General features: G+C 45.8%; 1 protein-coding gene across 1 annotated transcript in view; it reads left to right on the plus strand.

Annotated features, from left to right (window-relative positions):
* The first annotated feature begins 3,775 nt into the window (after positions 1 to 3,775).
* The window catches only part of TXNDC5 (thioredoxin domain containing 5), a 35,166-nt gene continuing 24,410 nt past the window's right edge, over positions 3,776 to 14,531 (plus strand). The window contains exons 1-4 of the mRNA XM_073567035.1: positions 3,776 to 4,024; positions 7,096 to 7,245; positions 7,872 to 7,980; positions 12,128 to 12,224. Of these exons, the coding sequence (XP_073423136.1) occupies positions 3,855 to 4,024; positions 7,096 to 7,245; positions 7,872 to 7,980; positions 12,128 to 12,224 (526 nt within the window). The 5' untranslated portion in view covers positions 3,776 to 3,854. The remainder of the gene's footprint in view (positions 4,025 to 7,095; positions 7,246 to 7,871; positions 7,981 to 12,127; positions 12,225 to 14,531) is intronic.

Here is a 14,531-nt window from a genome sequence, read left to right on the forward strand (position 1 = left end):
ACCCCGCTCAGCTGGATGTACCACCATCTTAGTCGTAGCAGATCGTTTTTACAAGATGGCCCATTCTGTTCCCTTACCGGGACTGCCGTCCGCCCTGAAGTTGGCCGAGATCTTCATCCACCAGATCTTCAGGCTGCATGGTCTTCCTCAGCGGATTGTGTCGGATCGGGGGGTCCAGTTTACCTCTCGCTTCTGGAGGGCTCTCTGCCGGCTTATGGGTACATCTCTCGACTTCTCCCAATGCATTGGTCTGCATTGGTCCTCTGTTTTGGTCCCAAGGAAAGGTCCTGGGAGCCCCGAGAGAATATCAATGCCCCCCGGATTCTGAAAAGGTTTTTGGCCAATCTCAGTAGGGGAGGACGTAAGGAGGGGGGTACTGTGACATCGGCGGCTATGCCCGCCGATACCCCAGCAGTAGCGCACGCCGCAGCGTCTCCTTACCTACGCACCCCCGTCCAGGCGCGCGCCCGTCCTGCGTTCCTCCTCACTGCAGCTCCTAGTACCTGCTCCCTTGCCCTGTGTCTCATTCCTCTGTCCGTCAGTCCCGGGCCCGTATCTAAGCCAACCTCCTCCCTAGTCCTTATTTGTCCGTGGAGCCGTCCCTCTTGGTTCCGGCTGTCACGCTTCCGTCACCTGTGGTCCTGCCCCAAGCGTTCCCTGTATAGGGGTCGGTCTTCACCTGGAGTGCTCGGCCCAGGGGCTCCGGATCCACGATCCAGAGGGTCCACTCTCCGACGTAGCTCTTTCCTAAAACGTCACATGCTGGTCACCCAGCACTGGTATCATGACACCAGCACACTAGAAAGTGGACGACCATCTCTCTTCCGGACATGTCACAATAGTCTACTGGTGAAGGAATTGCCAGACAGCACTCCACTACCTTGCCCTTCCTCAGCACCTACCAATGAAGATCATCTGAAGGTGAACAAGACCACACGGGAGGTACAGTCTTCCACAGGACAAAGGAGGACGATAAGGTAGCGATGTCCATAGAAGATAGGATGTTCCTGGACATCATAGATACGCAAATAGTCAAAGACAACCTTAACAAGGGACAACCTATTCCTGGAGACAGCGTGCTAAATAAGCTTGATCAAATTGTTGACCAAGATGGGCTGCTGAGAGTAGGTGGCCGGCTTCAAGAAGCCGAGGTAGAAGTTTCAGAGAAACACCCGGTAATAATCCCTGGACGTCATCACGTCACAACCCTGCTCATTCAGCATCATCATGACTTGGTGAGACACCAAGGCCGTTTGTTCACCGAAGGGAATCTGCGGGCGGCTGGTCTATGGATAGTCGGCGCAAAGAGACGCTTGAGCAAACTCATCTTCAACTGTGTTACGTGTTGCAAACTCCGAAGATGGCCAATCTTCCATCCGACAGACTCAGTACCGAACCCCCCTTCACCAATGTTGGACTAGACGTATTCGGTCCTTGGCTACTTGACGCTCTAGGAAAGCCAATACTGAAGCAAAGTGTTGGACAGTTCTATTCATTTGTCTGTCCATCAGAGCTGTTCATATCGAAGTAATCGAGTCTATGGACACTTCAAGTTTCATAAATGCGTTTCGACAATTCACCGCAATCAGAGGCCCTGTGAAGCACATTTGCTCCGACAGAGGTACAAATTTCATTGGAGCGGCAAGAGAACTCCAAATCCCTTCCAATTTGGACATCGCTAATGTTGAAAGATACCTAGGTGAGCAAGGATGCACCTGGACTTTCAATCCACCACACTCTTCGCACATGGGAGGTGCCCGGGAGAGAATGCTAGGCATAGCATGCAAGATACTAGACTCTATCTTCTTGCAAATGAACACCAGACTCACACTTTAGAGTTTAACTACGTTCTTGGCTGAGGTATCGGCTATCATAAACGCCAGGCCACTGTCAGCACTTTCCAGCGATTCCGGAGACCCGACAGTCCTTACTCCGGCAATGCTTCTCACGCAGAAAACCTGTGTCCCGAGAGCTCCACTCGGAGAATTCAACGATAAGGACGCCAATGGAGGCAAGTACAAAGTGTGTCCAATGTCGTCTGGGACAGATGGAAGAAACAATATCTCTCCACTCTACAAACCAGGAAAAAGTGGCACAAAGACCGCCCAAACATCCAACCAGGCGATGTGGTACTTGTCAAAGACACTCAGTCACATCGTGATGAATGGCCACTCGGCCTAGTCACCAAGCCTCTTCCCAGCAAGGATGGGAAAGTGCGCAAGTTTGAGGTTAAAGTGGGCAAACTTGGGGAGAACAAACTGTTCCTCAGGCCAGTTACTGAACTTGTACTGTTATTATCCCCAAAAGAGCCAGTGGCATCGTTGACGCCAAGCGGGGAGTGTTCTGCCCATTTTGTGCAGCTAGATATTTTTAAGTGCTGTTCCAGTAGGTGTCATAAGTTGCCCTTCTGTTTGGAATTTTCTGTTCCCCGAATGGTTAATTGTTCAGAACCGGCCCTTCTTATAGCCTTGGTCAACAACGTGTAACCATTCTCCAGCCATCTTCTGAGCAGCCCACATGCGTTTAGCTCAGCTCTTTGCAAAAGCATAGCTATAACAAGCGGATTCCAGTAAGGATAATGCAATTATGAGTTATACATCTGTGTTAGAAGCCATAATGCAGTCCCCCATGATGTTTGCAATGGTATGCTCAGCTCCTGTGATGTTATTTCACTGCATGTTTGTTATAAGCATTCTCTAGTTATGCATCCTCTGTTCAGTGAGTGTAAAGCTGGCAGCCACTAGTTGTGTTAGATATTTCTTTCTCCTTTGCTGCTGTGTATGTTATATTGCCCAGCTCTTATATAATACATGATTACAGCATCCTGTATCATTGCTACTGTTGTGATAATACCCTGCATTGCTATTACCTGCCAGTATTCGTGTATTGTAAACTGTCTACTAGTACTGACATGCTGTATTATCTGTCTTTTGTAGTTTTTACCTGAATCATCCACATTTTGTACAACAATCTGCTGAATTATCCATCTGTTATCATCTCCCATCCTTGTACATATCATCCCAATAAATATAGACTTAGGCACCCATACAGTCTTGTTTGTGGGAGTGGATGAAAGGTTAAGCTGTATGCTGGAATCCACACAGCGTCATACGTGGAAAAAGGCAGAACAACTCGTGTTTGCCCTGTATTCGAAATGTAAAAAACTATTATGCTTTTTGTGTTCAGGAAGCCACTGGCGTCTTGTGCCTAAGGCCACGTTCAGTATTTGGTCAGTATTTTCCATCAGTATCTGTAAGCCAAAACCAGTAGTGGGTGATAAATCCAGAAGTGGTGACGGGTTTCTATTATACTTTTTCCTCTGATTGTTCCTCTCCTGGTTTTGGCTTACAAATACTGAGGTAAAATACTGACCAAATACTCAAAGTGTGAATGTGGCCATAAGCCAGTGTCTTCGCTCTTCGAAGTGTGGTCTTTGTGTACTTGCCTACATTAAATGGGTGACGTATCAAATTAAATTGGTCAGAATATATGATGGCTGTATTGTAAACCGAATTTACCACACAGACACCATGTCTACCAGTAGAAACCAACATATACATGGAGGACAGTTGGAGGAGCTTTAGAAATGTGACAGGCCAGTGGATGGAGCAAGAGAACTTTCCGTGTGAGATAACACCGCATTGCCTCACACTTCATGAGGTGAAGACTGAGGAAATCTGCTGTCACACAAGAGAGAATGGAGAAGTGAGGCCGGGCTGTGGTAATACCTGGCCGCCACCCGCCAGTCATCTTCCTCCTCCTCCCCCTGGTAAGAAGCCCTCCTTCTCGGCCTCCTCTCCTCCTCCCCTCGCACAGGACCAGGCCGCACGCTGCTGCTGTCTCTTCCCGGAAAGATGATAGGGATCCGGTTCGTGGTGCTGCTCTGGGCGCTGCTGGTCAGCGTGTCCGGGGAGATGGGGGAGGTGGAGGACGAGGACCCGCACAGCAAGCACCTCTACTCCGCCGAGATGTTCAGCCATGCAGTCAGCGAGGCGCCGCACTTCCTGATGTTCTTCGCTCCCTGGTAATGCCATGCATGCAGTAATGGTGAAGAGGGGCGAGTGCAGACTGCCAGCCTGGCCTGCAGGGAGCCCCCCTTTAGTCAGGACCCCTGTATGGCACTGTGCACACTGTCACTCCTGCCTGTGTAGTTTCTGCTAATCTCCTGTTGGCGTTTCTTATCTGTCAGTACACAGTGATTGTGGCTCCTGTCCCAGCGCCAGCCATGGCCGCACGTTTAACCCTTTCTATCTAGTGTGTGACAAGTACAGTCTGTGGCCACCGGCTGGCACATTGGACCTGCAGTTCGGCTGCGGCCTTCATGTAGGGGACTGTGAGCTGCAGGGTCACCAGTGGGTGTGTGGAGCTGCTGACGTGGCTGTGGAGTCCTGGCATTAGGGGGTTGTACTTGTCCCTGGGATGGGGTTTGTGTAGGAAGCTGAGGACCTCCTTCTAGGTGTAGTCACCGCTCTGTGTACGGGGTTAGGAGCGTTTATTACCATTATTTTATTCTGTATCACAAGGAAAGTTTCATTCCAAGCTGCTGTTTCCTTCCATGTAAACCTCCTTACAGACAGGCTCCGTGTCACTCGTGTTCTTATTTCCGGCAGCCCTGTCCTATTTCATAGGTCAGAGTAATACGCTGCAGTATCCTGTTCGCTCTATAAAGGTCCTGACATAAATTCGAGTGATCCTAATGATTGTCACTGCACGTTGATTGTCAATTTCCTGATCTAAACCGTGGGCACATGCCAGCCGCTATAGTGCTGTAAGGTGGCGCATGGCACCTATAGGCTTCCATGTTTTTGCAGGATGTCTCTGTGCCATAGCACGGTCCGCTCCCCTCTACATATAGCTGAAAACATTTACACCGATGTTTGCCTTTGCCAGCTAGACAGGGGCTTCTCTGTCAAGTTAGATGGCTAATGAATACTTAGGTAGCTGTCCTACTGCAAGAAAACACTGTGTCAACTTAGCCTTAGTCAATGCGGTGAGAAAATAAGGGCGCAGGCAGACGGCCATATTTCTCGTGCAAGGATCTCCTCACAATCCTCGGACTGGCTGTCTTCTCTCCTGACCCGAGCATGACAGCTGTATTGAAATACATCACGCTCCGGTCAGGAGAGCAGACGGCCAGTCCGTGCAGTGCGGTCCTCTCACGAGTTATCCAGCAGTCTGTCTGCACCCTAACAGATAATGGTGGCTCCGTCATTTCTGTCTCTGTTCTATGCCCCAGTGTGAAAACCGTACTTCCCCATATCCCAACTACGTGAGCTGTGTCTCATGATAAGGCCGCTGTCATACGTTCAGTATTTGGTCAGTATTTTACATCCGTATTTATAATCCAGAACCAGGAGTGGGTGATAAATCCAGAAGTGGTGACGTGTGTCTATTATACTTTTCCTCTCATTGTTCCTCACCTGATTTTTGGCTTACTGATGTGAAGTACTGACCAAAATACTCAGTGTGAGCATACCCTTAGATTTACACTGGTTGACCACGTAATCCTAGCATTATCTTTCTTGAGACCACTCTTTTTAAAGGGGCTGTATCATATATATTTTTAACTTATCCAAGGGATGCATGAATAATTGCTTGAAGTCTGGCTGTTGAGACCACCTCTGATCCCGAGAACGGGGACCCGAAGCCTCTTGTGTAACTGAATCGTTGGTACGCAAGCACGACTGCTCCAATAGCGGACTAAAACTCCTCTAAAGTTTAGACAGTGTGAATGGAGCAGTGGTCGCACATGCCCACCAATGCTTTGTGGTCACACCTGTGATTTCGGGACCCTGATTCTCAATATAGTTGGTGAGACCACCATCTGTCCTATGGGAACATGATGTGTTTATGGGGCAATCCATTGTAAGGAAATGATTAAATACTAGATGGTGGGCCGATTCTAACGTATCGGGTATTCTAGAATATGTATGTAGCTTATTTAAAGGGAATCTGTCACCCCATTTTTACCCCATAAGCTGGGGCCACCGCCATCAGGGGCTTATCTACAGCATTCTGTAATGCTGTAGATAAGCCCCCGATGAAACCTGAAAAATAAGAAAAACACGTTAGATTATACTCACCGGGGGGCGGTTGCGGTGGGTGTTGCAGTCCGGTCTGGCACCTCCCATCTTCATACGATGATGTCCTCCTCCTTGCATCTCCCTTGGCTCCTGCGCAGGCGTACTTTATCGGCCCTGTTGAAGGCAGAGTAAAGTACTGCAGTGCGCAGGCGCCGGGAAAGGTCAGAGAGGTCCGGTGCCTGCGCACTGCAGTACTCTGCTCTGCCCTCAACAGGGCCGATAAAGTACGCGTGCGCAGGAGCCGAGGGAGAATCAAGGAGGAGGACGTCATTGTATGAAGATGGGAGGTGCCGGACGGGATGGCGACACCCATCGGACCGGACCAAACACTAGGGTGAGTATAATCCAACTCTTTTTTTCTTATATTTCAGGTTTCATCGGGGGCTTTTCTACAGCATTACAGAATGATGTAGATAAGCCCCTGATGGCGGTGGCTGCAGCTGATAGGCCAAAAATGGGGTGACAGATCCCCTTTAAATTCCGCGCCAATATCGCTGAGAGCGGCAAATCCGTGCGGCAGGAGATGATCAGCGGCTAGCGCCGCAGATCTCCTGACGGTAGCAGTGGCGTGCGTCGTTCGAATTCCGCGCCAGTTCGCGGCCGGACTGCGCCTGTCGTTGATTGGGCGTGACCAATCAGCGACGCAGAATTTCCGTTACAAACAGACAGAATTATACGATTATATAGTAGATATTGACTGGAGATTTGCACTGATGCCCTGGTGCTCCCTGAAGTTAACTAGAGACAGTCATCCCCTCTATTGCAGATTTCTACATATTGGGCCCTTTATAAATTAACACTTACTGTACTTACTGTAGACCCTTTGCCGGGATTGTAAACATATATATCATTTTAAAGAGGCCTTTCCAACATTTTAATAGCTGCAAATGTTGTGAAAGAAAGAGCTTAGTATTTTCAGCAGTCGTATGAAACATTGCACAACCCCTATCCAGAAATCTGAAGCCTACGAATATACCTGCGTCTGTTCATAAGATGTCGTGTGTGATTTCAGGTGTGGCCACTGCCAGCGTCTCCAGTCAACCTGGAATGAGCTGGGAGATAAGTACAACAATTTGGAAAAGACTCCGGTTTATGTTGCCAAGGTGGATTGTACTGTGGATAACAAAATCTGCTCTGATAACGGTGTCCGTGGCTATCCAACGTAAGTTTCTTTTTTATACAAATTTTTAGAAAAGCCAATTAACACATTTTAAAGATCTGGATTATTTGCATCTCCTATAATTTTTACAGTTAAAACTGCACCCAAAACTTTAATGTAAGATCTGGTGATGTTACTCCATTCACTGTGTGGGGTTTATATCCATGCTCCTAAACCTTACAGGGGTTTTCTCACACTCCAAAGACATAATGATAGGGAATGGAAATTGTGAGCTCCAATAGGGACAGTGATGATCACCGTATGTCTGTAAAGTGCTGTGGAACATGTTGGCACCATCCAACACTGCTGGAGGTAATATTTACTAAGGCTGACCAATCTAATGCATAGATGACTACTGAAGAACGAAACAATAATGAATTAATCTGATTTATACCTTTCCATCTAAACTTTTCTTTCCAAAGAGAAGAGCTGCCTCCTTGGTCCTAAACTGTTGTAAGGGTTTTGTGAAACAATAACTACAGAACTTGCCCCATTGTGCCCGTCCCAGAAGCCATGATTATTGCACTTTACTAGCTATTCTAGTTTCATACAATCTCCTTCCCTATGTTTACTATGTAGTCAATTACCTTGCAGTGACTAGTAATGCTTTCTCTAATTGTTCTCCCCAGTCTAAAACTATTTAAACCGGGCCAAGAAGCTGTGAAGTACCAGGGTGCAAGAGATTTCCAGACCCTGGAGAGCTGGATGCTCCAGACTTTAAGTGAGGAGCAAGAAGAAGTGAGTACATCCTTCCTGATGAGTTTAAAGTTATCACATATCTTATGTGGTATCTATTAGGAGGCAGGGCTGGCTTTAGACAATTTGAGGCCCTAGGCAAAAGTTGAAAGTGGGGCTCCAAATGCTCACGTATTGCACCATCACACAGAAACATTTACGTTGCATTTACATGGGCTGAGTTCAGGCCGTTAAAGGGAATCTGTCACCCTCTACGACATGTATGCCCTATTAATATGGGCATACAGGTAATAGAAATGTTAAACTAGTCCTACCTGCATGCCTCATATTAACGGTCCTGTTGCTGAGAAATCTTATTTTTATTTCAGTATGCTAATGATTTCTTCCAGGCTCCTGGCATTTGGTGCCAAGAAGAAATCCCTGCCCCCTGTCTTCATTGTAATACCCAAGTGCACGTCGGTTATGCGCCCTGCACTTCCTCATCTCTACTGCTCGGCACAGCGTAGAGCGATTATGACGTCATCTCGCCCTCTGGGTGAGACATCAGACGCCGAGAGAGAATGATGGGGGAGGGAGAAGGCTGCTTTCAACTGTGTCGGCATCCCGGATGCTGATACAATTGAAGGTGTTATAATGGGCGGGGTGCTCGTAGATGGAACTGGCAACAGGCTCCGCCGAATCACGGGCCCCATAGCGGCCGCATGGTCTGATGCTAACAGCGGCACCCCACTGCCTTGTACTTCTGGGGGAGTGGATGCCTTGGGCAATTGCCCAGTTTTATCTCCATAATGTCAGCCTTGTTAGGAGGTCCCTTACTATATTTTTTTGGTACACAGAGCATCAACCACCTTATTTACAGCAAAACGAGCGTTGATACAAGACTGGTTAGGCAGGATTGAAGGAAGTTGACAGGTCTTAACAAGAAAATCTTGGGCTTCTTACTTGTGAGAACTTTTAATGATTTTCTTTTTGAAAAAAGCATTCTCTGTGAAACTGGAAAGGCCAGTTAGCATGAGACAGTGGCTAATAAATACTATAGGTAATGGCATGGGAGATTTAAAATGGCAGGTATGGGCTCTGGCATGTACTATTACTGATGTAGGGAGATGGAATTAGCTACAAAAAATGCAGTCTAAATTGAGCAAAGGTTAGGCCCAATTTCAGCATGTGTGTGTATATATTTAGGGCATAAAGTCTGTATACTTTGCATTGCATTTTACATTGGACTTGTGGACATGCTGCCGGCTTTAACCACTTTATGACAAATGGTGGACATTGCACGTCATGAGCGAATGTCAGTTCACTCATCATGACGTGCTATGTCCTTCATACATTTAGACTGTCACTGCGTGTTTACGCAGTTGTTGACACAGCGCCAACAGGTGTCACTGACAGGTAAACGGCATGGGTAGAGGAGCGGGGATTCCTGTCATCGGTTCCCGCACTTTGACTGAACGATCATGGCGCCCTATCTGACTGACCAACCACATCATGATTGCGCAAGAGGTGCTGAAAAATCAGCACCTCTTACCTAATCACAGCAGTAGCTCGGCGCTGCTAGTAGCAGAGCTTCTGCAGGAATAGCCAGGGATGGTGCCAGTACCGCCCTTGTCTAACCCTCTAAGGCCGGAGTCACACTAGCGATTAAATCGGACGAATGCAATGCTATAAAAAATCGCATTGCATTCGTCCCAATGTTATTCTATGGGGCAGCTCCCATCATGCGTTTGTCTTGGTCCGAGGAACGGATCCGATAAAAAATCGCAGCATGCTGCGATTGTCACCAATTTTCGGATCGGATTCGACAATGCAAGTCTATGGATGCGATTAAAAATCGCATTGAAAACGCACCACACGTGTGACTTGCGATTAAATCGCAAGACTTCTCCAGGTCAACAGGAAAGAGCATCAGGCATTGGCATTGGATGTCAATTTGATGCTTAGATGCGAATAAAATCGGTTCCTCGCCGGAAAATGGGATGACAGACGGATCCCTGGACAAGAATACTTTGTGCGATTTCGTACCGTTAAAATCAGACTTTTTTTTTTTTCCCGTTGTGTGTGACTCCAGCCTAAAAGCTCTGAGAGCGATTTGCAGCATTTAGAATTGAGAGGGAGGGGCCCTGGTGCAATGGTGACCAACCCCCCCACCCTCCCTGAGTCACCAAGCTACAGAAAGCCTCTTAAACCATGCTCAGAGCATGGCCTGATAAGCTTCTGTCAGTGAAGAACTCACAGGTAAAGCTTTATACCAGTGAACAACATAGAGGAATGAAATTAAAAAGTAAAAACAAAAATTGTTAAATTTAAAAAAAAATAAATACATTGAAAAATAATAAAAAATACACATTTTTTATGTATAAAAAAACCCTAACAAAGTACAGTACACATGGTATATATGGTACGATACGGTTGGTATCGCCACGTCCAGAACGACCCGATCTTTAACACTGTCACACTGATTTGCACATTTGAAACTGCATTAAAAAAACAAAACAAAAAAAACCTATTTCTAAATTGCTGGGTTTTGTTCATCCTGCCTCCCAAAAATTGGAATAGAAAGTGATTTAAAAAAAAAAAGGGTTAGCCAAAAAACATGTCCTTACTTGACTGTTTGCAGAAATATGGAAACATTATTGCTCCCAAAATACCAAAATATATAGCAATGCAAAGCCTAGTTTGGTGTTACGTTTTTTTTTGTTTTTAATTGACTTTTAGTGTGTTATAGCAGCCGAACATATAAAAATATAAAAATCTGGTATGTTTCACACAGACCCAAAGGATAAAGTCATCTAATTACTTGTGCCGCACGATGAACAGCGTAAAAAACCCCAAAAAAACAATTCTTCACATGCTGTTGATTTGTTCATTCTGCCTCCCAAAGATCTCCATAAGGCTTAGCTCACATTTTTTCTGCGCTCTACTCTGAGCGCTTACATCGGTGTTTCCGTGTAAATCTCTGAAATACGTGATTCAGACAGAACCTCTGGTGGAAGATTGCCTAATGGAGGCACTGTGGACGCCGTCTGACCTGTGATCCGGCTGTGTCCGTCTTTTATGGCGTGCATAAAAGCGCAGTCCGCCACAGTTTTATGCACTTCTGAAAAGGACACCACTGAACAGAGGCTAGACAGAGTAAGGTTCGTTTCACACTAGCGCTTTGAGGCGTAGTACACGCTCGCCGTGAAGCTCCGCCCCTGCCGCGTCTCCTCCGGTCAGCTCCGCCTATGGGTCATGACGCTGCATGCGTCCTGCGTACCCTATCTTTAGCATTGGGTACGCAGGCCGTGCGCAGGTATGCTTTTGCCAGGGCGCATGCGTCCTTTTGACGGTGCGCCGGCCGCACCAAAATGCAGCACGATGCGTTTGGCGCTGAGGGCTGATATTCTCAGGCTGGTAAGGGGCCATTGATCTTGGCCCCCCAGCCTAAAAACAGCAGCCCCCAGCTGCTCAGAAAAGGCGCATCTATTAGATGCGCCTAATCTGGAGCTTAGCCCGGTTCTTCCCATTTGCCCTGTAATGGTGGCAAGTGGGGTAATACAGTAAGGAGTTAATGGCACCTTTCGATTATAAGGTGACATTAAGCCTGGATTAGTAATGGAGAGGTGTCAATAAGACACCGATCCATTACTAATCCAACAGTAAATAAAGGGTTAAATACACTCTCACAATAAGAATAAATTATTTTAATGAAAGAATACAATACACACATTTTTATAATCTTTATTACACTGGTAATTCCTTTGCGAAGCCCACGATCTTCTGAAAAAAAGGTGAACATAATAAACCAACAATATACATTACCTGTCCGGTGCTCAGTCACGTCCCACGGCCTAAATCCATCTTGTGGGTTAATACATTTACAGTCGGAGCGCTGCTAACACAGCCACTCCCGACTGTAAATGACTGGGGAATGTGTGAACAATTCTCCGTGTGCAGTCTGTGTTGCGGGCCCTTGTGTGCGTGTTAAAACGGACATGTCTCTGCACACGGACACATGGTCCGTGAAAACACACTGACATCTGCATAGACTTTTCATTTGAATGGGTTTCCTTGTGTCAGTGTCTCCGGTACGTGAGAGAACTGTCACTACACGTACCAAGGTGACCTCATGTCTAGGAGGTTAAATTCTAATTTATCTGTAATATATAATATATATAATTTAATTTTTTCTTTTTGTTTTTTTAAGGAACCAGAAGCTGAGCAGGATGCCCCCAAAGCTCCAGAAGCTAAACAGGGTCTGTACGAGCTTGCCTCATCAAATTTCAAGGATCACATATCTCAAGGTACCTTATTGTTTCTGTGTATCAATTTAGTATGGAGAAACTGTAAAAACAAAATGTTTTGTCTTATCCATGTATTTTTATCTCTAAACTGATGTCTGACTACAGACAACAGTGTTGTGTGACTGACAGCTGTTGGCCACAACCCACCTGATACACAACACTAAACTTTTTTAAGGTTTGGTAAACACGTTGTAGAAATCGAACATTTTGGTGAAAGTGATACTTAGTGGGACTTAGTTCATGCTCGCGTTTCAGTTGTTTTAAATATTCACCTGTTGTAGATCATCTGGTGGCGTGACTGTCTGGCAGTATTGATTGAGTAACCATATATCTGCTTAAGATTGCACTGACATGTTGTTTTATCACAAATTGGCAGAGTTTTCAAACTGATCAAAACGTAAACCCGCAATTAATAAAAATTCCGATATCTAAATCCTAACTATAAAATGTGTTATAAGTGAACAAAAAGAAAATATCAAATATTAACCCCTTAACGACCACCAATACGCCTCTTAACGGCAGTTAATGGGCCTTATTCCTCAGCGACGGGAAAAACTCCAGGGTCCCGGCTCCCGGGGGTAGCTGAGACCCCCGGAGAACATGTTTTGGGTCGGTTTTTACCGTCCCCAGTCTCGTGATTGCCGTTATTGAAAAAAAAAAAAAATAAAGTCAGATTTCCCATTCATCTCTCTCTCCTCTGACATGATCTAGCATACCAGAGGAGAAAGAAATGGGGTCCCCTGAGACCCCCCCCCCCGGTATCTCTGCCATCTCTGGATCCTTCTGCTCCGTCCCCTGGCTTTCCGCGTCTCTTCCTGGAAGAAAATGGCGGGCACATGCGCAGTGCGCCCGCCGGCACCTAGCAACAATAGGAGATTTTTTTCCTATTGGTTCATTTTGATCACTCTGATAGTCTATCACAGTGATCAGAATAAAAAAATATTAAATGAAACCCCTCCTTTGTCACTCCCTTAGTGACTCCCTTAAATAATAAAAATAAATGCATTTTTTCCATTCTTTGCTGTTAAAGTTAGGGTTGGGGCTAGGGTTACGGTTGGAGTTTGGGCTGTGTTAGGGATGGAGTTGGACTTGGGGGGGTTTCCACTGACTAGGTACTTTAGGGGGTCTTCAAACTCAACATGACGCCTGTCATTGATTCCAGCCAATTATGCATTCAAAAAGTCAAACGATGGTCCCTCCCTTCTGAGCCATGCCATGTGCGCTCAAACAGTGGCTAGCCCCCACATATGGGGTATCGGTTTGGTGGTCCATTTTCTCCTGATACCCTTGTGAAAATTCAAAAGTTTGGGTCTAATGTAAGTTTTTTTGTGAAAAAGTTGTTGATTGGGACCCTACGCCATTTTGTTCCTGGAAATAATCATTTATTTGGTAAATACATGCCCATAATTTAGAACAACACTATACTAACTGTATTTGACACTAATATGTATACACAGGGGTTGGACAAAATAATGGAAACACTTGGAAACATCAACAAAAGTTAGTTTAATATGGTGTAGGTCCACCTTTTGCGGCGATTACAGCCTCAATTCTCCGAGGTATGGATTCATACAAGGTCTGAATTTTTCCCAAAGGAATTGTAGCCCATTCTTCAGTTAAAACACCCGGAGCCGGAGATGAATTGCCAGCTTTTTTCAAAGGACACCGGTGCGTATAATTCGGACAGCACTCGCATGGTGCGAGTGCTGTCAGATATTTTATCGCACCCATTGAATTGCATTGGCGATATTCACCTGAAAATCGCAGCATGCTGCGATATTTCTCTCAGTCCGATTTCAGCTGAGAAAAAAATCGCAAATGAGATGTCACACATTGCCTAACATTGGTCAGAGTGCAATCCGATTTTCGCACCAGTATGAGCCCTAACCCTTATAACATCCTATAAAAAAAAATTTGTTTCCAAAATTGTGCTGATGTAAAGTAGACATGTGGGAAATGTTATTTATTAATTATTTTGTCTGACACCACTCTCTGATTTAAGGGCACAAAAAAATGAAAAGTTTGAGAAATTGCAAAATTTTCCAAATTTTTGCCAAATTTCCATTTTTTCCATAAGTAAACGCAAATCATATCAAAGAAATTTCTCCTACACCTCATTGGGGGACACAGAGACTGTAGGTTTAATGCTGCTGGCCACTAGGAGGACACTAAGTAAACCAGAAAAAAAGTTAGCTCCTCCCCTACAGTATACACCCTCTCGCTGGCTGAGATTCTCCAGTTCTTACTTAGTGTCTATAGGAGGCACTTGAGTCTGGTTTCAGACCCCACCGTTTTTATTTTATTTTT

The sequence above is a fragment of the Dendrobates tinctorius genome, unplaced genomic scaffold, assembly GCF_039654945.1.
Source record: "Dendrobates tinctorius isolate UK_male_01 unplaced genomic scaffold, ASM3965494v1 ptg000004l, whole genome shotgun sequence".
Classification (NCBI taxonomy): domain Eukaryota; kingdom Metazoa; phylum Chordata; class Amphibia; order Anura; family Dendrobatidae; genus Dendrobates; species Dendrobates tinctorius.